This window comes from Peromyscus californicus, unplaced genomic scaffold, assembly GCF_007827085.1.
Source record: "Peromyscus californicus insignis strain IS unplaced genomic scaffold, ASM782708v3 Scaffold_20__1_contigs__length_68692818, whole genome shotgun sequence".
Taxonomy (NCBI): Eukaryota; Metazoa; Chordata; class Mammalia; order Rodentia; family Cricetidae; genus Peromyscus; species Peromyscus californicus.
Window position 1 is genome coordinate 55,255,478 of NW_026294503.1, and position 26,058 is coordinate 55,281,535.

General features: G+C 37.1%; 1 protein-coding gene across 1 annotated transcript in view; it reads right to left on the bottom strand.

The window, feature by feature from the left end:
- The window catches only part of Cpne8 (copine 8), a 194,739-nt gene that overhangs the window by 66,500 nt on the left and 102,181 nt on the right, over positions 1 to 26,058 (bottom strand). The window contains exons 8-10 of the mRNA XM_052748675.1: positions 14,147 to 14,250; positions 11,807 to 11,911; positions 10,339 to 10,380 (exon numbers count right to left, since the gene is read on the bottom strand). Of these exons, the coding sequence (XP_052604635.1) occupies positions 10,339 to 10,380; positions 11,807 to 11,911; positions 14,147 to 14,250 (251 nt within the window). The remainder of the gene's footprint in view (positions 1 to 10,338; positions 10,381 to 11,806; positions 11,912 to 14,146; positions 14,251 to 26,058) is intronic.

The following is a 26,058-nucleotide window of genomic DNA, read 5'->3' on the forward strand; positions in this document are numbered from 1 at the left end:
TCTTGTGTGTGTGTGTGTGTGTGTGTGTGTGTGTGTGTGTGTGTGTGTGTGTGTGTGTTTTCACCTAAATGTTGGAAGCAATGCCTATTTCTTATTTCCAAATTAAATTCAGATAGTTAGATTCTTTCTATCAAAGGTATTTATTTTTAAAATACTTTAATACATTGCATTCTACTTTTTAGCAATGTAGTTCAAAACACCTATTCATGTAGCCATGAAAAGGTTTAATCAAAATCATTTATAGAGACATATCAACCTTACAAATTTGAAGTACTATATAATACAGCATGACATTTTGAAGCTATATATACAAACGAAGTCTGCATCAATTCCAGGATGCTTACTTTGGGAGTCCTTCTCTTTGGGGTATGTCACATTATGATGGCTTCAGGTGTGTGTGGAAGGGAATCTGCAGACATTCCCTTTAGGGTGTAGCAAAGTGTGTTGGCTTCAGGTGTGTATGGAAGGGTATTTCAAATGAAGGCTTGTATGTGACTTTCATATAAAAAATAACATCTCTACACATTGAATTCAGCAAAAAAAAAAAAAACTGTTACAACTTGTTACAGTTTTAATATAAAATGCCCCCCCACACACACACTCATGTTTGCTTGTTGCCATACTGGTGATCCTCTTTTGGGATGCTGTGGAATTTTTATGAGGAGAGCTGTGACCTGGCTGGCAGAGGTAAGTTACAATCCAGTCCCCAGTTCCAGCAGCCTTGTGAGCTGGCCCCCTGTGACGTGAAGAATTTTGTTCCTACATCCTCTTGTGAGCAGAGAGCTGTCCCTTTGTGCCCTCCCTGACTAATGGATGGAAATTCCCTAAAACCCTGAGCTCAAATAAATGCTTCCTTCCTTGTTTCTGTCTGGTATTTTGGTCACTATGTCATCTTTCCTAGGAGGGCAGCCTCTGTCTAACGTTTTTCTTTCTCCATTTATATTTCCCATGGTTTTCCGTCTCACTTAATTTCTACCAGTGCCAGCAAGCACTGTGTAGACTTTGAAAACAAAGGCTTAAAAAGTGAGCAGCCACAGCAACAGTGGACATTTCCCACTCAAGTAGGGAAGTAGATCCACAGCTGCAGACAGTCCTCCTCCCGGATAAACCCATATTTATTAGACAGCAGTAGTATTTATTCCCAGGTGAATAAAACCGTACAACCAGTTCCACGATGACAAGTCACATACACACTGGTCTCTTGGTTGGCAATGACTGTAGCAAAGACCTGTCTTAGTAAGTTCAGACAATAATCTTTCCCAGCTTGTTCCCCATTCTGCTGATTTTGTTTTTCTTATAGTCATAACTTATCAACTTGAACACTCCTTTGAGCATTTAAGAATGTTTGTAAATGAGATACCCCCCTGCCCCTTTTCACTGATTGTGGTAATGTAAGTAGGCTTCAGTGTTTGAATACTTGGTCTCCAATTGCTGGTGCTTTTTGGGTACGTTTAGATGGGGTGGTCTTGATGGAGGAAGTCTGTCACTGGGGGAAGGCTTTGATAGTTCAAAGCCTTATGGCATTTCCAATGCATTCTCTGCTTTATGCTTTAGACTCAAGATGTGAGCTCTCAGCTTGTTGCTCCAGCTGTTGTGCCCATGCTTTAACATTATGAACTCTCACCATTTGGAACCATAGGCCATACCACATAAACTATTCTATAAGTTGACTTGGTCATGGTGTTTTATCACAGCAATAGAAACACTGACTTTTAAAAAAAAGTTCTATTTAAAATCTAATGTTTTTGTTTGTTTGTTTTTTGCAACTTTATGAAAGTCTAGTAAAGACTCTCTAAAACCCCCCAAAAGTTCCACTGTGGCTTTTAAGCACTCCCAGGCTATATGTTGCTCTGTGTTGTAATCTGCTAAATAAGCATGATTATTTTTCTTGGAGATGCCAGAGATCAAACCCAAATCCGTGTACTAGTCAAGCACTCTGCCACAGAGCCCCAACCTTAGCCCACAATGCAGTTCCCAGATTATAAGCATATTCTGACAGAAGTAAAATTTTCTTCACAAGCTATATTTTACCTAGTAATATATAACTACTATATATACATATAGTATATACAGTATATATGTACATATAGTATATGTGCATATAATGTGTATGTGTATAAATAATGTATATGCATATATTTAGAATATAAGCAACCTTGGGCAAACATTAAGTGATTCTAGCATACCTCTTGTCTTTGTTACTCTGTGAATTACCTTTAATTCTTTGCCAATAGTCTCTATCTAAATTCATTAAATCAAGCAAAAACATCCCACATCAAAAATTCCTTGCTCAATAACGATCATATTATATTTTAAGATTAAAAAAAAACTTTTGATAAATAGACTTTACCCAGTCTATTGTTTTTCTGATTGCTATTGACAAAATACCTAAAAGAAGAACAAGAGAAGCATTTGTTTTGGACTCCTCACTTACATGGTTAGTCTACTAAGGCAAGGAAGACATGGCAGCAGAGGGCTATGGTGGGAGCATTTCCTCACCTCGCATCGCAGAGGAGTAGCAAGAAGAGGATGCTGTCAACCCTCAGCTTTCTCCTTTTCCCCACTTTATACAGACTAAGCACCTAGTCCATGGATTCTGTCAGTGGTGTCCTCGTTGAAACCGCTGAAGATGCCCTCCCGGACTTACAGAGATGGCATCCAGTCAAGGTGATAATGACATAGACCTAGCGATAGCCTCCATCAGAAGGTAGAACAGAGAGGGTTTGTTTTGTGTTCATCCCACCTGGGACTCTGAATATTTATCTTGGATTACGTGGATTAGAAACTTATGGAGCTCATATCTGAACTTAAAATCTTCACCAATTTCAAGGACATTAAAATATTAATACTGTGTGTTTCACCTACTTTTTTTTGCTATAAAGTAATTGAATTCAGGATTTAAGCTTGAGCATTAATACACAAAAAGGTAAATTTCTGTGATTTGGTACGTGGTTACAAAAGTTGAAAATACCAGTCAGTAGTAATTACTATTGTTATAAAGCGTAAAACAAAATGCTACCAGTAGCTTTGTTATAAAATGTCAACTTTGATGCTAACCAAAGGACTAAAAAAAATAAGGAAACCAAAAACAAACGAAGCCAACTATGGAGACCCTGCTCCAGAGTTTTTCCTTTCCGTCCATCACTAGCGCATAGCTGTAAGAATTCAACTCTAGGACATCAGTTCCTTTCTCAGATATTTGCAAGTAATATAGTTGTTCAAGAATAAATAAACTTTCTTTCATCATAAAAGGATAAATATGATTCAACACTTAATCATTTTCACCTTAGCTCTGCCTTGTGCATTTTATACACCAGAATAATTCTGAGCTACTGTGGAATACAAATTCACACATCTTTACTTTTTATTTTGTGTGATCAAATTTGTGTGACTTCATAAAGTTATATGTAATAATCTATATGAATGTTATATTATATTTCTAGTTTTATCTTTTTTGTCAAAATTCACTACCAGCATGCCATTAAAAGATAATAATGTTGTCTGAGTTATTTTTGTTTTCATGGTGATTAAATGTAGAATCAAGTAGTCCATAACTTTTAGAACCAATGTTTATATTTTGATAAGAAAATAAAAGAGAAAGGATGAAAATGTACCAAGAATAAAACACACCGTCTTCAATCCCCATTCCAAACTTACACAACACAGCATTCCTATCCTGAAGGAAGAAAGGAACTGGATCATTCAAACAAAGAATATGAAAAGAAATTAAAAACATACAAAACAAATATGCAGGAAATTTGTAACATTATTAAGTCATCAAATCAATGAATTCTAGCTATAGAAGAATAATCCCAGGTCAGTGTCATAGACCAGATCCTCAATGGTATCATGGAAGAAAACTTCTTGTACTAAGAAAAACACACCTATAGAGATATAAGAAGTATAATGAATACCAAGTAAAAACAGAAAAGTAATTCCCAGTAGCATATTACAGTGAAAACACTCAATATTGAAAACAAAAAAAAAGAGAATAATAATGTAAGCCGCAAGAAAAAATACACAAGCCATATACAAAGGATATAAAGCTATCAGAATAATAACTGATTTATTGATCAAAACTTTAAAAGCCCGAAGAAACTGGGATAAAGTACTACAAGTTCTAGAAGACTATGGTGGCAAACCCGGACTACCATACACAGCTAAACCACTTGCCGTAGAAGAAGGAGGAATAAACTCTCTCTATGATATAAACAAGCTGAAAGAATTCATGTCCACTAAATCAGCCTTCCTGAGATTACTGGGAGCAATAAATGGAATGAGAGAGGAATGGGCACAGCCAAGAGAGAAGGAAGGAAAATAAATCAAACTGTAAATCCTGAAACACAAAATAGGACCAAGAACACAAACAACAAAAAAATCAAGGACAACAACAATGACACTAATCTGTGCACACCTTTCCACGATGACTTTAAATATTAGTGGCCTCAGTCACCCATCAAAAGACATGGGTTGCTTAAATGATTTAAGAAAAATAAAACCAATCATTTTATTGTCTACAGGATACTCATATTATCTTCCAGGACAAGGACGCATCTTAAAGCGAAGGGGTGGAGAAAAGCATCCCAAGAAAGGAGAACAGTCAACAAGCAGGTGCACCATCATACTATCTGACTTTAAACCTAAATTAATCAGAAGAGATAAAGGACACTCGGCTCCAATCAAGAGAACAGTTAACCAAGAAGATACTACAATCTGAAATAGATATGCACCAAAATCTTGAACATGCAGTTTTCTAAAAAGCATATTTCTGGACTTCAAGACACAGATGGACACAGCTCATAATAGGCAAGTTCAATTCCACCCTTTCTCCAATAGACAGATCATTGGGAAAAAAAATAAATAGAGAAACAACCAGATTAAATGACATCACATTTCTAATGAATGTTCAGGTATCTATAGAACATTCCACCCCAGCAGCAGAGAATGTACATTCTCCTCCAAAGCCCATGGAAGGTTCTCTAAAACAGACTACACGCTGGGTACTAACAAATCTCCACAAGCACAGAAGAACTTAAATACTTCCATGGATGCTGTCTGATCACAGTGAAACAAAGCTGGATGTCAGTGGCAAAAGAATCTCCAGAAGTCACATAAACTCAGGGAGATTAAACAATGCACGCCACGGAACAATGCATGGGTCCAAGAAGAAGTCAAGAAAGAAACGCTTACAAAATTCCTGAATGAGGATGTGACAGCCAAGTTAATCACAGCTGAAGCTTCTCCAGAGCTAAAACTCCAACCTGTTAAAGTTATTTGAGATAATTTCACACTTGGGAAGTGAAGAGGAGAATGAGGGGATGCACAAACATCCGGGAAGGTTGAGCATTCATCAGGAAGGGTCTCAGCTGATACAGACGTTCCTTGCAGGTGTAAAATTGACACAACCACTAGGTGTAAGCATGCAGAGGCGGCAGACTTTAAAGACCTGTGTGAGCAGTGAGATAAAACAGTTCCCTGAACCCAATGAGCTTGCAGTTAGCATGGAAGACCCAGCAGAAGGGATTCACTAAGTGTGCTAATAAACAGAGAATCAAGTGACTCTAGATGTCCAAGGGAAGCTTTCCTATGGTTAATGACATTTCAGCCGGGCCAGGTGGAAAACCTATGCATGAGCTGAGCAAGCCTTTCCTGATGGGGAAGACACTAGGAAAGATGGCAGAAAGGTACAGCAAATCAGGGCACCACGTAGTTGAAAATGGCGGAGGAATCTGCTGACATATCTTAGCAGAACACCAGGGTGACCTGTTTATGTACTTTCCTGAAAGAATTCATTAAAATCTACGAACTCCAAAGTCTTTCGAGGTAGACAGAAAGATTGAAAAGCAAATTAAGTATAATTAAAACATTCTACATAAAGATTAAAGTCTTCAGTGAAGTCACCATGCCAAGTCAATGTAAGTACTCAATGGCAATTTATTCCAAGATTAATTGAACAGATTTTTTTATTGACTCATCTAAATATGTGAAGATGTTCGAGAGTTAAAAATTGATTAAGAATCTAATGCACTCCTAATTAAAATGACTCATCTTGAGCATGATAATTACAAATTAAAAGGTCGGGGGACAGGAAGTCACATGCTACATTTGAAAGGAAAAAAAAAGACCTAAGTAGATAGAATTAAAAAATAGATATGCCTGAGTAACATTCAGTTTATGAAATTCGATTTACCAACATTAAAAAAAAAAAAAGACCTCGAAGCTTGTGGTCTGCATACACAGGATAGTAGGATTAACCACAAGCAAATAATGGGCTAATTTTAGGGGAAGATTAGCGACAGTGAGTGAGGAAATTGAAAATAAATGAGGAAAACATGAAAGGCTTATAAAATGATCTCCTAAATGAGGTCTCACATCTCATGTTAAGCACAAGTAAATTCTTAAGCCCTGGGCTTAAGTTGACACAGAATCCCAGAACTGCAACCTTCAGCAGGCTTAACAAAACTCCCTAAAGGGAACAGACTAGAAGACCTGGCATTTCTCTAGCATTTCACAGATAAAGTTTGTACTTGTCGTGATGTGACATGAGGGCGTTTGATAGAATGCGGTGGCCACAATGGCACTCAACACCCCCTATTTAACAGTCTGAAGCTGGGATGTGATGATTGGCAGATCACTGGCTCGGTCTTTTCATCAAACCATCATGCTGCGGTAGCAACTGCCTACATAGTCACCTATGGCAATCAGTCCCACACTACAGCCCCGCGGAGTTTATGCAGAACTATTCCATTAGTGGGTCCCGATTCTGAGTCAAACTAAATTCAGCTGAAGTAATTTCTAGAAAAGTGAGGCTTTTCAAGGACATCACCACTGGTGGTTTTATGAGCCAGACAAGCCTGTTCTTAGCATTTTAACTTTCACTTTTCAAAATGAAGTTTAAATATTCTTCCACATCCCTGAAAGGCATGACATTTAGGAGACTGAAAGAAGCACTACATTGAGGTGATTTAACTTGTTGAAAATTGAGTACATCTGAACTGATTCCTCACAATGAGGTGACATAATACTCTTGCCCTCTCAGGTCACTGGGTTTAAATAAAAATACTCACGTACATACATTTCTCCTATTCTAGTCTGGTCCAGGACAGCAAATTCAATGTGAAGTAGTTAACTGTTAAACAGCATTACAATATTCTTTCATACACTTCATACCCACAAGGCATTTCTCACAGAAGGAAATCCCAGGTCACAGGACTACTTGAAGTTCCCATTCTGGGGACATTATTATAACATCAGTCACCTGTAGCTCCCTTGAAACATGTGATTGTGAGCAACCAATTGATCAAGCGTCCTCCATGAAAGCCTTTAATCGAAGTATTCCTTCTAGACAATATGCACTAGGCTTAAATGGTTAAATGTCCACACAAACTAATACAGACAGAGAGTTCCCAGACTTCCTTGTTTGTACTGGGGATTAGACTCAGGGTCTTAAGACTAGGCTATTGCTCTATTTCTAAACGAATCCCAAGCACATTATTTATTTTTATTTTTTATTCTGAGACAGGATCTCTTTAATTGCCCAAAGCTGGCTTTGAAAGTAACTGTATAGCCCAGACAGGCATCTAACTTGGCATCTTCCTGTCTCAGCCTCCTGAGTAGTTGGGATTATAGAAATGGATGCCATGCCCAAGTGGTATAATATTTCTTACAATTCACATCCTATAGATGACCTTGCAGTCAAAACAATGCTGTGCAATGAGGCAGCCCCAGCATGTGGATCTGTAAGGCACTTGAAACACAATGAGTCTGAACTGAGCTGCACTGTAAGCATGTCAGACTTTAAAGAAGGTGTTCAAAAGTGCACGTTCCCATCATGACCCTGAATCCCCTTGCTCTTATAATCCCTCCTCCTTCTCTGCAACTGAACTCCAGGAGCTTGGCCAAGTGCTTGGCTGTGGGTCTCTGTATCTGCTGCCACCAGTCACTGGATGTAGGTTCTATGATGACAATTAGGGTCGACACCAATCTGAGTACAGTTGGGAACGCATGGACTCTAGACCGACAGCTGGGGAGTCTGCATGGGACCCCACCAGGCCCTCTGAATGTGGGTGACAGTTGTGTGGCTTGATGTGTTTGTGGGTTCCCTGGCAAAGAGACAAGGATGTAGCTGAGGTACGTGAACTGGCTTTTTAGAGCCCATTCCTTATGGTGCAATGCCTTACTCAGGTGTGACGTAGGGGGAGGGGTCCTGCCCCAACTTGGTATGCCAGTCTGTGTTGGCTACCCAAGGGAGGCTTACCCACTATGAGGAGGGGATGAGAGTGGAATAGGGGGATGTGGCAGGGAATGGAAGACGGGAAGGGAGGGGGAACAGGGGTTGGTATGTAAAATGAAAAAAATTCAAATAAATAAATAAATAAAAAGTTCACTTCCTATTTTAACCATTGTTATAGTAACCATATTAAAAGGTAGCATTTTATGTACCTAAGATTGAATCATTATCACATAGATGTTGCTGGTTTATATTTACTTACTAGTGTTGACAAAAGAAAATTTAAAATTATCCATGTGATGTGGTATGGTGGTTTGAATAGGTGTGGCCCCCCCTAGACTCATGTGTTTGAATGCTTGGCCCATAGGAAGTGGCCCTATTAGGAGGTATGCAGCCTTGTTGGAGGAGGTGTGTCACTGTGGGGGTGAGCTTTGAGGTCTTATATGCTCAAGTTATGCTCAGTGTGGCATACAATCTCCTCTTCTGCATGCTGATCAAGATGTAGAAATCCCAGCTAACTCTCCAGCACCATGTCTGCCTGCAAACCACCATGCCCTGCTTGACAATAAAGGACTAAACCTCTGGAACTGTAAACCAGCCCCAATTGAATGTTTCCTTTATGAGAGTTGCTGTGGTCATGGTGTCTCTTCATAGCGAATGAAACCCAGACTAAGACCCTTGAATTATTTTCTTTGAACAGTGCTAGTACAGACTGTTCAAAGTAAAAGATGGTCCACTGGGCTGAGCAAGGTGACACAAACCTTTAATCTTAGTACTCAGGAGGCAGAGGCAAGGAGAGTTCTGTGAGTTTGGGGCCAGCGAGGTCTATATAGCAAGTTCCAGATCAGCCAGAACTATATAGTGTCTCAAAAACAAAGAAAAACAACAACAAAACCACTTATTACCATCCTTTTGTAAAAAGAAGCATCAAAATTTCTGGCATTGCAGAAAGTACAAAATGAGAGAGGCACAGAATTTCACACATCAAAGATGGCAGAGAGGAAACACAACAGTCTCTTTTTGATCATTAATTGTACTGTGTTCTAAGGAGTACATGTCATATTTGGAAACTGTAGGATAAATAAACACACATGTAGTACCAATGTTATCACAGCACACAGAACACAGGTTATCGACTGGCATAATGGCCTGTATGGTGATTATTATTAAATTATAAAATTAACATCTGAGTTATATTATCTGTATTATTTTCTGCTCTAACCTAACATGCTTTTCAAATCTCATTAGATATTTAATTGAAAATATTACTGAGAATTTTATTAAGCCTTTGAAATTCATCCACAAATTGAATATTCAGTTAAAATTTAAGCAGCTGCTTCTGGGTACATATATGATATAGAAATATGCATTAACATTTTATTTCAAAATATTGATCTGTATTTTAAATGACGGTAAAGACACTTTGTCCTAGAACTGAAAGGGAATCCTCAAAAGATTGCAATATTTTTTACCAATCTGTTCACATAATTCATTTCCAAGGAATATTTAAAATTTTCCCTAAAGACCTTTTCTTCTTCTAACCTCAGTGCTTTTATTTCCAGTCTTCTTGGGATCAAATATTTTCTTTGATTCTAAATCTGATCTTCAAAAGTCAGTAGTTACTGAGGATGTACTTCAACAGTGCTCATCATGTGTAAGGGTCTGGTCTTACTGCTGCCATCGTAAAAAGAATAATATGTTTTTTTAAATTATTTTTTTAGATTGTGTGTGTGTGTGTGTGTGTGTGTGTGTTTGCACTCCCTTCAGTAGCATGTCAAAAGGTTTATAGCATCCTTCACAGAACCTCCGAGCTGGAGCAATGGAAATCTCTCCTCTACAACCATGAAAAATAGATGCCTGTATGTTGAACACATTATCAAAGCATCAAAGCCAATCATGAAGTTTTTACTGTAAATGAAGAAACACTTCATTGTAATCTCAAAGTTGAAAAATATATATTTCTTTTAAAATCACATATAAACCTATCAGTAACGTAGTTTTAAAGCAGAAAAACATGAAACTAGAGAAAACATCATAGTTATTTCCACGCAGTCTGCTTAGGTTGCATTGAGTCTGAATAGCAGGATCGACACAAACACAAACCTTACCTCCCATCTCGGTCCCAGTCATACACTTCTACCTTGATGGTTCTGCCAGGAGAAAAACATACACATGAAAATGGTTTAAATAATATGATCCAATAACATAATTTTAAAATAATATGATCTGAATTTATAAAATAAAATTCAGTCAGTTGTTCTTAGAGAACATAGGTTTATAAGTTTCACAAAGTAAATTGAAGTTGATTTAGCTAATTTTATTACTACAATTAAATTTACATCTTAAAGTCAGCTTCAAGAATCTATATTAATTCTTCAGTATGTGGAGAAAGTATGTGGACAACATATCTCCTCAGTAGAAGATAGACTCACATCTCCCCTCTTGGAGACCAATGTCTTGACACATGTTTCTCAAATTTACATCGATTAGAGTCACCTTAAGCTATCACAATGTAGCTTATTAGACCACTTCCACAGAGCTTCTGGTTCAACAGATCTGAGTTGGGGTTTGGGAACCTTAATTTTACAAGGTGACCAGGTAGTGTTAACATTGCTAATCAGAAAACATACAAGAACTGCTTTCTTAGGGTAAGAATGAACCCATTAAATAAAGTAGCCCCATCCACCAAATAATGTCATACATTTAAAAGTAAACATGATGGCACACTACTTCCAGTTCTTAGCATGAGATTGGTTAATAGAATAAACCACCCTGGAATGCAGTGGTGTACTTGATGCTGAGTCATTGGAATCAGGCAGTCATGGTCAGCCTGAGCTACACAGCAAGGCCTTGTCTCAACACCCCCTAAAAGACAATGCTCTGTTTGTTTGCTAATACAAGAGTAGTGAGACTAGTAAAATAACAAACAGACTGAAATTTTATTTTTATTTATATACTTTTAGTTTGGATTCTATAGAGGTTTTTACACAATATTCTACCATAAGCTTCCAATAAAGGAAAACTTCAGTCTTATGAACTTTCAAGTATGCTGAAGGATCAGCATCATTGGGTGGACCTTGTTAAAATGCCTTCTCTGTAGCTATAGGACCTTTATGAGCCCATGAGCACAGTTATACCCAATTTCAAGGAGTGACAGCACTCTAGCCAATGTCCTGTTCATGGTGGGCACCTAAGTGCTGCACTCTGACAGGACAGGCTGCTGAGGCAATGGCAGCTTAGGGCAATGAGAATTTAGGAACTACATTTAAATAGTACATTAAAACCTAACTAACATTCAATGTATTTTTAGCACTTGACACATGTTTATCTTGGGGAAAAAAACAGTCCAATTAATCAAGCTTTAGCTAGCTAAAATTATATCTATTTCCCAAAGCATTGGATTAAAGCCAAGTTGCTTGATATTTTGTTGAATAACTCATCCATGCTTTTGTAGAAAATATAGATGTTTACTAAGGTGAAGAAGCCACCTTCATAAAAACACAATGTGGACTAGATCCCAGTTCCATGGACCATGAACATTCTGCATCCTCAGTTTGAAAGTCTCAGCTGTCTTACCTGTCATAATCCCCATTGCACAATGCTCTGACTGAGATCTTGAAGGCTTGCCACACAGGATTCAGAGTGTTTTTGACAACTTCTGTCTTGTGACAAATTGTAAAACTGTGAAAAGAGTTTTCAATTATGAAGTTATAGATAGACAGATAGATAGATAGATAGATAGATAGATAGATAGATAGATATAGTGACATAAAATTATATATCAATGATCCACTTGTGATGCATAATTTTATCAGACATTCCTCTCCAAGGGCAGAGTTAGTGGTGTGCATCCCTGGCTGCTACCACCGCCTGAGTTTATATACAAACATAGATTTGTAAACTTGTGAGATCTGCTCCTTAGAATATAAAAAAATGAGATATGGCAATAGTTACCCCAAATAATTTTCTGCAAAGTCAATAAACCTTAATGCTATTTTATAAAAACCTGAGGTACTCAATAGTCATTGGGTTTGTCAAATTTGTTTAAGGTAAAGTCAAAATTTATGTTACAGTCTTGGAGTCACCAGATGTAGAATTAAACAGTTTCACATTAGGAATTTTTCCTCCTAAGAAAGTGACTCCTCTGCTCAAGGAGACATTCATAAGCCAGGAATTGTTTTTTTTCTTTTATTAGTCATTCTCATGTCTAGCACACTATGTGAAGTTGTAGACATAAAACTCTCACTAGTAAGAATCCCACTGCTAGGGTGATGAGTAGAAGTTTGGACTGGATTCTGATGCAACTTCCCTAGTAGTCAGGAGTCTTGGTGTGTAAATATAGGGCTGTGTATATGTGTATACTACCAACAGAGGCACACAAAAACATTCTTAATAAGTAACCTTTATGTGAAGCTCCTTACCAAACACGCTACTTGTAAAGGAAAAATTATTACCTAGTTATAAAATAGAGTGTGATAAAATCAATAGGAAATCCAGAAAATTGGAATTTATAATTTTAGAATTTTAAATTTAGAATTTTAATCACTGTTTCCAGCACAGATTGTTTTAATCTGTTAGCTGAAAGGCAAATTTAGAAGTAGCTTCATATTTAAATAATGTTAAAAACAAAGGAAAAGATCTTGCACTGAAAAATACATGTAAAAATGAGCAGTATTAAAATTATTTTTCACTCAAATTTCATAAAAAACAAAAACCATATATAAATGCTTGAATATATATCCATTAATATACGTTTTGATACAGATGGTAAACTAGTTTTCTATAAATGTGAAAATATGTTTGAAATAAGATGTGTCAATTTTAAGAACTCAGTTTCAATGATTTGGAAATTTGGAATAGTTTCACTTTTGAAAAAAATAGATTTCATTTGATTAAAAAAATAACTTAATAAGCATAATATATTTTCATAACAAAAGCTTCATTAAATGTGTGATAAGCTGAAATCATACAAGTATAACATTTTTAGAAAAATAAGTAAGAGAACTCAAGGAACACACAATTCAATCAGGACACAGAACACTAAGACTGAAGAAATTCTGTCTGCCTGCTAACTTCTTCCTAGGTGGGGAAGAGCTAGCCTCAAACTCCATTTCCACCACTTTCAAATTCTAAGCAACATTTTCTCTTTAGATAATATTTCATTATGCATTGTTAAGACAAACAAAAATGTATAAAACAATATTAATAATAGATAATGGTTGTGCTCTGATGTGTTGGAGACTTTGACGTGACTTTACATAGTAACTGATTAATCCTTACTTCTGTGAGGTAGGTCAACCCACTTATAGAATAGAAAACTCTAAGTACATGTTACCAGAGTCATTAAGCATCAGACATGATTTGCTTCTTGGCAACAGACTCTCAGTCATACTTTTAACTACTAACTTTCTCATAAATATGAACAGTATGATATGAACCACAGGAATGAATAATCGGAGGTAGAACCAGGCACAGTGAACTCAGTACACACCCATCTAGTCAAGACTAGTAAACACTACACCACACTGAAACACTTCACTGAACTTTATACTCCAAGATTTCTAGGAAAATCACTGTAGCACAGAATAATACATGCCCCCCCCTCCACTCTCCTCCACGACAAATGGTTTCCATCCAATTCTATGGAAAACACATTTGCTAATTCAGGTTTCTACAAAGTGCATCATTCTACATTGCTAAAAGAAAGCAAACGTTTATAAAAAGTGAAAAGGAAGCAGAAACTACTTTATGTGTTAAACATAAATGCTTATGAAACTAGTCATGGAAATGAAAATGATCACATCATCTTTAGAATATCATATATTTTATTCCATTTACTAACTTGATGTCTGAAAGAAAAAATAGCACAAACATCAGCATTACCATAGTCCTGAGCAGAGTAGAAGACATACCCACCTTCCATCCTCATTACTTCTATAAAATACAAGGAAAGGATCTGACTTTCCGAAGAAATCCTTCTTATCCAATTTATTTGCACAAAACTGCATCAAGACAGCATCCTGCAAACAAAATTAATAATACAGCTCAAAATCTGGAACAGGAATAACTAGAAACTACAGATCACAAACAAGATTTGACAAGAAAAACACATTTGTTATTTTGATGCCACAGGCCAAGTGTTGGGAGCTGTAGACAAAAGGCCATTACTTATTGCAGGATTATGAGGCTTTAAAATGTCCTGGAAATTTTCATTCAAATGCCAGACGACTAGTATTCAAAAAGCTGTACCTGCTCTTATCCCCCAAATGATAATGAGCCAGATGACTCTGGATTTTTAAAGTCACACAACAGTGTCTTCAGTCACATACATTATTACAATTTCTGATTATTTGGGGGTATATTTAATGATCATCTATTACACAGGATTTTTGTTTGGTAAGCCTTTATTACAATCTAGTTGGGAGAAGTCTGTTATTATAAAGAAGTGGAGCACAATGTCTGAAAACTAAATCATTTCTTCGGTGCTTGGGTTCCTTTGTGTGTGCAACATAATTATACATCTATAACTATTCCAGACTAATCATTGCAATTGATTTGTTTACCTAGGCACTTACACTCTGAGTAATTTCAAGGTGCTATCTGGTTATCATACCAAGGAAGTTATTAAATTGAGTAGACTAAGTATGTTTAATGGCAGAAAATGCATAGTTATTTAAAATTCAAATCAATACTTTGGGAATTTATGGTGTGTGAACTTCATACATGAGCATTGAATCTACATAACTCCTGTTCCTTCCTCTTCCAACCTCTCCTGTGTCCCACCTCCCCCTCCCAAATTCATGATCTCTTCTTTAATTATTGTTACAAGTATATACACATGCATGTATGTATAAATATATATGTATATGTATATATATATATATATGCTCATGTGTACGTATAACTTACTGAATCTATTTAGCATATGCACGTATGTCCAGGGCTGACCACTTGAGAATAGACAAACTATGTGGGAGATCATCCTGAGGAGAAAATGACTCTCCTCTCAGCAGTCATTGACCATCTGTACCTCTTCTTCTAGCAGTGGGACCATGTGGAATTTCCACTGTCCATGTGGCATGTCAACTGATGTTATCAGTATGCCAGTCTTGCTCAGGCTACCACATTGTTGAAATTTTATGTTAGCATTTTTCCTGTCACATCTAAGGAAGACTATTTAGTGTCAGGTGACCAGACCTTCTACCTCTTACAATATTTCCACCCACTCTGCTTCAATTTTCCTTGAGCTTAATTAAGTCTAGGGGTTGTGTTTCTGATGTATCACTTGGGGCTGAGCACCACACAGCCACTGGTTCTCTGCATTTGATGAGGTGTCTGTCTCTTTAATAGTCTCTGTCTGCTACAAAAGGAAGCTTCTTGGATGAGATTTAAGAATTACACTTATCCAAAGACATAAAGATACATATTTAGAATACAGCTAGAAGTCATTTAATTAGTCAGTAAATCTTTTTTATTGTTAAATATAAGCTTTTATAGCTGCAAATTTCTGTCTTATGATTGCATTCAATGTGTCCCATGTGTGTTGTGTGTGTGTGTGTGTGTGTGTGTGTGTGTGTGTGTGTGTGTGTGAGAGAGAGAGAGAGAGAGAGAGAGAGAGAGAGAGAGAGAGAGAGAGGGGAGGGGGTGTTTTGTTTTCATTTTTGTTCAGTTTCAGGATATTTCTTTCTTTCTCGATTTCTTTATTGATCTATTCACCTTTCAGAAATGTGTTGCTTATCTCCATGAGTTCACGTAATTACTAAAGATACATTTGCTATTGATTTAAGCTTTATAGCATTATGGTCAGAGAGAATGCATGGAATTATTTTAAATTATTTTTTTATTTGTTGAGATTTGTTTCACATTTCAGTCTGTGTTTATTTTTGAGGAACATCCTGGACTGGTGAGTAGAATGTATATTCTTTGGTGTTTGGGTAGAATAGTCTGTAGATTTCTGTTAGGTACATTTGATAAATGATGCCACTTAATGCCAACATTTCTAGGTTTTTGTTTTTTTGGGTTTTTTTTTTTTTTTTTGTCTAGAAGGCCTGTCTGGGGGTATTGAAATCATCAACTAATACTGAATTGGGATTAATATATGTTTTGTCATTACTGGTATGCTTTTTATGAACTTGAACATGCATAATTTTGGTTCATATATGTTTGAGATTGTAATTTTTTCTTGGTTAACTGGGCCCTGATCACAGTGAAATGCCTGTCTTAATCACATCTGGTTAATTTTTGTTTGAAATCCATTATGTCTGACATTAAGATGGCAACACCTGCTTGTTTCCTGGTCCTGTTTGCTTGAATTACTTCTTCACTGTTCTGTTCACACTAAGCTTGTGTCTCTCCTTAGAGGGAAGGTGGACATCTTGGAGATAATAAAATGATAGATTGTTTTAAGCACTTGGAGTATAAATTACTAGAAGTTCTTCTAGCTATTAAAGTTTCCATTGAGAAGTCATCTGTTAGTCTGCTAACTTTTTCAATGTATGTGACTTACATCTCTTATAACTTTCAGTCTTTACTGTTTGTTCTGTATATTTGGCATTTTAACTACAATATGACATGGGGAGTTTCTTTTCTGGTAGTGTTTGATGTATATTCTGAATGTTTCTTGCATCCTTCCTTAATTTGGGGAAGTTTGCTTCTACGATCCTATTGAAGATTTGGTCTATTCCCTGGGTGCAAAATTAATTTCTTTTAGCTATACATGTAATTCATAGATCTGGTATTTTTGTGGTGTTCCAAAGTTCTTGAATATTCTTTTATGTAATTTTTTTATGTTGTTTGCCTGAGTGGTCTAATTCCTCTCTTTTATCTTCAAGTCTTGATTTAAAAAAAAAAGGGGGGGGGGAGACTATTTCTAAAACCAGTTTGTTTCACTAGACTATAGCCAAGTGAGTTAAGTATATTGGAAAATCTACTGAAAGATGTTCGGAGAGCAGAGCCATTTTGTCAAATTTTATACTTTTGTGATGAACAGAGGTCTGATGCTACAAATATGACTAATTTTGCTATTTTTATTAGAGTGTTGATGGTGAATGTGATGTCACTGAAGAAATGACTTTTTTTTTTTTTTTTTTTTGGTTTTTCGAGACAGGGTTTCTCTGTGTAGCTTTGCGCCTTTCCTGGGACTCACTTGGTAGCCCAGGCTGGCCTCGAACTCACAGAGATCTGCCTGGCTCTGCCTCCCGAGTGCTGGGATTAAAGGCGTGCGCCACCACCGCCCGGCAGAAATGACTTTTTTAGTGTTGTTAGAAGACACAACTAAATCAAAAGATTTACATAGAGTAGTAAAATCATGGTAAAGCTATTTATTTTTCCATTGTTAACATATCTGGTGTAGTTTCTGATGCTGCTTCAGTGATGGCAGGCAAAAGAGAGGGTCTTGTAAAACTGATAGAAAATTATCCAATTGCTGTACAAAACTCAAGCTTAATGGAGCATCCTTGCATAGTACATAAAAAACCTTTATGCAGAAATGTCTTAAAAATGTACAGATGTAAATCATCAACATTGAATTCCATAAGAACCATCAGATTAAACCCTCACCAATTCCAGAAATTCTTTAAAAGTGTTGATGCTAACAATGATGACGTCATATATTTGGGGGCTGAAAAATGCCTAGGTGGGGATCAAATGTGAAAAATAATTAAGATTTGTGACAAGTTAACAAATCATTTGAGGTTCCAAAACCAAAACTTATTTTATTGCCAGAACTTGACGACGAAAACCAGTTTACAGTGGCTTGCATTTTCAGTAGAGCAACCACTTATTGAGATGAATTAAACATGAGTCTTTTCAAGGTGAAAATCAGCTTGTTGAAGAAAAGCTTCACATCTATAACAGGGTACTGATGAGAATGAAATTATGAGACGTTCAAATTAAGGCAAGCAATTTTAGGCATTTCAGTAGTTTGACTAAACACAGTCCCATGAACAGCAGAAAAAAAATGTTGCATTGACTGATCCTCTTAGCTTCCCCTTGCAGGCTCTTTCCTTCCCTTTGTATCAGCTGCTAATCCCCAGGCACACCTTCTACCCAGTTGCCCAGTGGTCATACTGGACTGGGACACAGGTAGGTAATACTCACCATCCTTGCTGCCACTCATTACTATTTCTCCGGTCTCACCTTCAGTCTTGCAGAAGTCTGCTTGCTTTCAGGTGTCCCTCCTCACAGCCTACCTCCATTCCCCAGAGATTCCACCTCTTGGTGCAGATACAGCTTAGCTCTGTCCTGCTGACCCTCTCAGCCCTCCCTTCTATCCCATCTTCATTCTGTTATATCAACCACCAATACCCAGAAACACATTCTACTAAGGACTCACAGAGGCCACACTGGGCTGGGACTTGTGTGGGTGATTCTCACCATTCTTCAGTTTCTGCATTACACTCCGACCAGACTTACTCTTGGTCCTACAGCAGCCTGATTTCAGGAGCCCCTCCTCCTACCCCAACTGAATTCCCTGGAGACTCTGGCTCTTGCTGGAGACCTAGAGTGAGTCTCCATGGTCCTTTCTTTCCTGTCTCACCAAACTTACTCCTTGTTCTACTGCACCTTGCATGTAGGAGTCCCTCCTCCCATCACACCTCTACTCCCTGGGGAACTGACCACTTGGTATATGGACCCATTATCTCTATCTCATTCCCATAGCCCATCTCACCTTTTCCGCCTAACCCATCTCCATTCTTCTATGCCATCTACAGACTTGTGAAAGTACTCTCTATAGAAACCCAAAATCTTTGCACTTGCCTAGGATCCAGAAAGGGCATCAAGAACCAAAGAACGGAATACCCAACCAATAAGACAAGACCAGATATCAACAACTAGAAACACCTCAATAATAAAAGCTCCAGAAACCTAGACCCCCGCACCAAAACATGCACATGAACAGGCAAGACAATATGCCTGACGAGAACCCAGACACCTCATCACAGTACACACTGAGAAATGCAATATAAGTGAAGCCTGAGTCAAGAACTTCAAAATAGCAATTAATATATGTCCAAAGACCTTAACAAGGACATGAACTAACCCCTTAATGAGGACCACAAAAGCACAAAGAAATAGCTGAAGGAAATAATGAATGTTGTTCAAGACATAAAAGTAGAATTTAACAAAGAAACAGAATCACTAAAGAAAACTCAAACTGAAATAAAACCTGAAATAAAAGTTATGAAGTAGCTGGGCAGTGGTGGTGCAAGCCTTTAATTCTAGCACTCGGGAGGCAGAGGCAGGGGGATCTCTGTGAGTTCGAGGCCCCCCTGGGCTACAAAGTGAGTTCCAGAAAAGTTGCAAAGCTGCACAGAGAAATCCTGTCTCAAAAAACAAATAAATAAATAAATAAATAAATAAATAGATAGATAGATAGATAGATAGATAGATAGATAGATAGATAGATAGATAAAAATTTTAAAAAGTTATGAAGTCACACAAACACCCCAGAAGTAAGCCTTGCCAACATACTACAGTAGGCACAGAGGTCATAATCTGAGATGTCGAAGACAGGGTAGATAAAATGGATATTTCAGTCAGAAGAGTATTAAATCTAAAATTATGCAGGCACAAACAATGTAGTAAATCTGGAGCACTAAGTAAAGACCAAATCTATGAATCATAAGAGAACTGAGAAGAAATCCAGGTCAAAGGCACAAAAAATATTTTCAATAAAATCATAAGAATAAAATTTTCCCAAACCAAATGGAGAGGCGGCTGTCCAGGGACAATAACCGGACAGACCACCAGATACACAGGACTAGGAAAGAAATCCCCACGACACATACCAATCAAAACACTAACTGTATGGAACCAAGAAAAGATGTGAACAACTGGAAGGGGAAAAGACCAAGTAATATATAAAGGCAGGTCAATTCAGATAACAGTTGATATCTCAGTGGAGACTCTGAAAGCCAGAAGGACCTGAATGGATAGTCTACAAATGCTGAGAGACCAAAAATGTCAGCCCAGACTACTAAATCCACCAAAACTACCCATCAAAATAGACCGAAAAAGATAAACATTCAAAGATAAAACCAGAGCAATGTCTATCTACCTGTACAGCTCTACTGAAACCTCTAGGAACAAAACTTCACTATGAAGACGTTAATCACACCCAAGAAGATACAAGGAATAAATAATCCCAGAACAGTAAAACAAAAGAGGGGGTGAAAGACCATAAAAACAAAATAACAGGAATCAATAAACACCGATCATTGACAACTCCTAATATTAATGGTTTCAATTCCTCAATAAAAAACGCAATCTAACAGATTGGATTAAGAAACAGAATCTATTTTTTTCTGCTGCATCCAAGAAACACAGCTTATCATCAAGGATAGACATCAGCTCAGGATAAAAGAATGGAAAAAATGTATTCCAAGCTAATTGACCCAAGAAACAAACAGGTGTCACCATTTTAATATTTGACAAAGTAGACTTAAAACCAAAACAAGTCAAAAAAAGATAGAGAAGGATACAACATCTCATCAAACTAAAATCCACAAAGAGGATATTACAATCATAAATATATATGCACCAAACACAAGGGCACCAAGTTCATAAAAGAAACACCACTACAGCTAAAAGCACATATGAAACCTCACACAATGATAGTAGGTGACTTCAACACCCTACTCTTGCCAATAGATGGGTCATCCAGACAGAAACTACATAGAGAAATGCTGAAATTATATGATGTCATAAATCAAATGGATTTAGCAGATATTTATAGAACATCTCACTGAAACACAAAAAGAATTTATCTTCTTAGTACCTCATGGAACTTTCTCCAAAATTCACCACATACTGGGAAAGAAAGCAAGTCTCAAGAGATTCAAGAAAATTGAAATAATACCCTGCATCCTATCTGACCACCATACATTATGTCTGGATATCAACAACAATAGAAACAACAAAATCTTACAAATTCAGGGAAACTGAATAACTCATTACTAAATGAAGAATGGACCAAAGCAAAACTCAAGTAGAAAATTTAAAGCATTTTAGAATTGAAAACACAGCATACCCGAACCTATGGGACACGGTTAAGGCAGTTCGAAGAAGCAAGTTCTTAGCACTGAATGTCTATGTTAAAAAAAAAAATGGGAGATGTCATATTAGTAATTTAGTAGCCCACTGGAAAGCTCTAGAACAATGAGAAGAAATAACACCCCAAAGAAGTAGATGGCAAACTAGGGGCTGAAATCAATGAAATAGAAACAAAACAAGCAAGCAAACAAACAACAAAAATCAATGAAGAGTTGGTTCTTTGTGAAAATCAACAGTACTGACAAACCCTTAGTCAAATGAACTAAAAGTCACAGAGAGAAGATTTAAATTAGAAAAATTAGAGATGACAAGTGAGATGTTATAATAGACATTGAAGAAATCCGGAGAATCGTGAGAACATTTTTAAAACTCTGTACTCAACCTAATTGAAAAATCAAAGATAAACAGCTGAATTTCTTAATATGTACAACTTGTCATAGTCAGTCAAGATCATATAAGCAATTTAAACACACCCATAACTGCTAGTGAAATAGAAGCAGTTATTGGAAGTTTCCAACAAAGCCCAAGATCAGATGGATTCAGTGAGAATTCTAGCAGATCTTCAAAGAAGAATTCACACCAATACTGCTCAAATCATTCCACAAAATATAAACTGAAGGAACATTTCCTAATTCTTTTTATGAGGCCACTATTAACCTGATACTTAAACTATGCAAAGACCCAATCAAAAAGGAAATAAAAAAAGAAAGAAAGGATATTATAGATCTATATCCATAATGAACATAAATGGAAAAAATCTCAATAAATACTGGTAAACAAAATCCAAGAATGCATCAAAAAGATTATTCACAAGGATGAAGTTGGCTAAATCTCAGAGATGCAGGGATTATTCAACATACGTAATCACTAGATGTAGTTTGCCACATAAACAGACTGAAAGACAAAAAAAAAAGACATTAAATGTAGAGAACAAAAAGAAGCTTTTGAAAAAAAAATCTAACATACCTTCATGATAAAAGTCCTGGAAAGACTAGGAATACAGGGGACATGCCTCAACCTAATAAAGACAACTTATAGCAAACCCACAGCTAACATCAACCTGAAACAAAAGAAACTGGAAGCATTTCACCAAATCAGGAACAAGATAAGAATGTCCACTCTCTCCATACATATTCAACATAGTACTTGAAGTCTTAGCTAGAGCATAAGGACAGTTGAAGGAAGAGATCAAAGAGATTCAAACAGGAGAGGAAGAAGTCAAAGTATCATTATTTGATGATATGATAGTACACATAAGTGACCCTAAAATTCCACCAGGAAACTTCTACAGCTGATACAAACTTGCAACAAAAAAGCAGTACCTTTCACAATTGTCTCAAAAAGAAAAAAAAATATTTTGGGATAATTCTAACCCAGCAAGTAAATGACTTATATTAAAAACAAACACGCAAACAAACAAACAAACACTTTGAGATCTTAAAAAATATTGAAGGAGCCATCAGAATATGAAAACATACCTATGCTCAAGGATCAGTAGGATTAATACTGTGGAAATGGCTGTCCTAGCAAAAGCAAATACAGGTTCAATGCAATCTCCATCAAAATTCCAACACAATTATCCACAGAAGTTGAAAGGATGCTTTTCAGATTCATAAGGAAATATATACATTAAAAATACATATCCCAGGACAGCTAACACAATTCTGAATGATACAAGGATTCCTGGAGGTATCACCAACCCAGATTTCAAGATTACTACAAAGATATAGCAATAAAAACAACATGCTGTCGGCATAAAAACAGACATGTTGATCAATGGAATTGAACTAAGACCCAGACATGAATCCACAAACACCTGATTTTTTGATAAAGAAGCCAGAAATACACACTGGATAAAAAGGGCATCATTAACAAATGATGCTGGTGTAACTGGATGACTGAATGTAGAAGAAAGCCAATAGATTCATATCTACCACCCTGCACATAATTCAACTCCAAATCTATCAAAGGCCAGATGTACTGAATCTGATAGAAGAGAACATGGGATGTAGCCTTGAACTCATTTACACAGGAGAAAATTTTCTGAACAGGACAATGATAGCCCAGGCACTAACAGTTAATAAATGGACTTCATGAAACTGAAAAAACTTGCTGTAGGCAAAGAACACTATCATTCAAGCAAAGCAGCAGGCTAGGAAATAGAAAAAGAACTTTACAAATTTTATGTCTGTTAGAGGCTTAGTATCTAAAATGTATTAAAAAAAATCTAGATACTTGCTCACAAATGTTTACTGTTGCTCTATTCATAATAGCCAGAAATTGGAAACCGTCTAGATGTCCATCAACTGATACATGGATAATGAAAACATACTATATTTATACAATGGAATTAAAACTTAAAAGTGAAGTTATGAAATTGGCAGGTAAACGGATGGAGCCAAAAAATGTCATCCTGAGTAAAGTAACACAGGCTCAAAAAGAAAAATATGGTCTGTTTTCTCTCATATGTAGATGTTAGCTTCTAAGCCATCAATACGTGTGCTACAATCCATGAGGCTAGGTACATATTAGGGGACTAGGAGGGAGGAGATCTCCTCTGGAAGGAGAAACAGAATATATTGTTATGAATGGACAGGCAAGTAATTGGAGTGGGAAGACTTAGAAGGGGATAGAAGAGAGGAATAAGGGAGAGAATATGGGGAGAAACAACTAACAGTTAAGGCTATTTGAGGGACCATATAAAATCTGAGACTGAAGAAGCTTCCTAACATACATATGTATGTGAAAGAAAGGTAAATGGAATCACCAAATAATGGGAGAGAGAATGCCCAAACTCAGCATCTTATGCCACCAAGTAAAATCTCCAGTGCCAGAAATGGATTACATCTAATTGAGTTGTTGGCCAAAGGACCCCATGGAAACTCCCCAAAATCACAGACTACTGCCAAGGTTATTGGTTGCCATCTAGAAACTAATGATAAGGCCCTACTACTGAAAATAACATTTGAACACGGAGAAATTGAGCTGGTGTCTAACTAAAGGCTTCACCCCCTACTGACTGGCATTCATGGTACTGGAATGTACTCTTCAAGCTACCAGATAAGAAAGGTAACCATCAACCCAGCTACAAAGGCTGTGATGTACAATGATGACCTGCCTGTGAGATATGCTGGGGCCAAGAGTGCCACAAATGTTATGGGAGTAACCAACCATTCTCTGATTAGATTTAAGGCCCATTCATATAGAACCCATCCCTGATACTGTTAGGGTACACAAGAACCTGAGACATGTTGGGCCATAATGCTCAGAGGAAAACAAATACTATTTTTCTGCTAAAGGAGCACAGCAACAATATGACTCCTAGTGATATTCTTCTATACCCATAGTTCAGTGCCTTGCTCAGCCATCATCAGAGATGCCCCCTCCTGCAGTAGATGGAAACTAACAGAGACCCACAACTGGACAATGTGGTCTCTGCTGGGTATACTAACTACACGTAAGGCCAGGCCCCATGCGCAGCAGTAGACGGTCAATACAAAATGAACCCAATGGCATTTGTGTGGACTTTTTGTCTCTATTTCTTTGTTTGGGGCATTTTTTGTCTTTTGGTCATTGCTTGTGCATTTGGTTTCAAGTTTTGTGTTTTTGTGGATTTGGAGAGTGTGTGTGTGTGTGTGTGTGTGTGTGTGTGTGTGTGTGTGTGTGTGTTTGGGTTTCTTGGGGTTTTGTTTGCTTGTTTTTGTTTTTAAAGAGAAAAAGAGAAAGAAAGGGCATGGAGTTTTCTATTTGTAAGAACCAAGAAACTGAAACACTCTAAATGACCACCAACTAATGAATAGATAATGAGAATGTAGTATACTTACAACATGAAATATTATTCAGGTGGTAGGGAAAATGAAACTATTAAATCTGCAGGCAAATGAATGGAATTAGAAATGGTCATTCTGAATGAGGTAACAGAGGCCCAGGAAGACAGATGTCATGTGCTTTCTCTCATCTGAGGATGTTAACACTGAATCTTCAGATATGTGTGTTTTATCTGGAATACTCATCTAGGTCAGGGAATTACTAAGAGGCCATGAGGGGGATCTTTCAAGGGATGAGAGACAGAATGTGTTGTATAAAGGGGTAGCAGGGAAAATGGCACAGGAAGGGTTAAATGGGGTGGAGGTATAGAAGGGAACGTGGGAAAAGACAATCGACACTAAAGTCCTTTTATAACAGTCATACTTTAACTTTCCTAAAATGTACACATAGACATGCATAAAAAGACTTCAAATGAGATTATCACACTAGACACAACAGGATAACAAATAAAAAGCCCATCACCAAAACTAAATAAATAAATATAAAAAATAAAGAAAAGGGTTGCCTCTTTTGAAGTGGTTATCTAGTGAGGTCCCATAGACCCACGTACATTGCAAGGTATTGCTAGGGCTTTTGGTTATGCCCTGAAACTTGACAGTAACACCCTACTGCAGAAAATGCCACCCACTAGAGTTATACATGGAGTAATGAAGCTGGTGCTCTCCTGGAGACTTCATCCCTATTGGCTAGCTTTCAGAGTGATGGAAGGTACTACGAATGTAATCATCAGCCTTACCTAGCTATGAACTCTAAAGCTGCAATAATGATCAGCCTATCAAGACATGTCCACCAGTGCAATAGTGGTAAGAATATCGTGGGAGAAACCAACCACTATATGACTGGCTTTAAGTCCTGCTCTACAAGGAGAAACCCATTCCTGGCACTGTTACTGGGACCCAAAACCCATAGCTAGACAGGTATAGGCCTTGGGGGAGACAGTACCACTA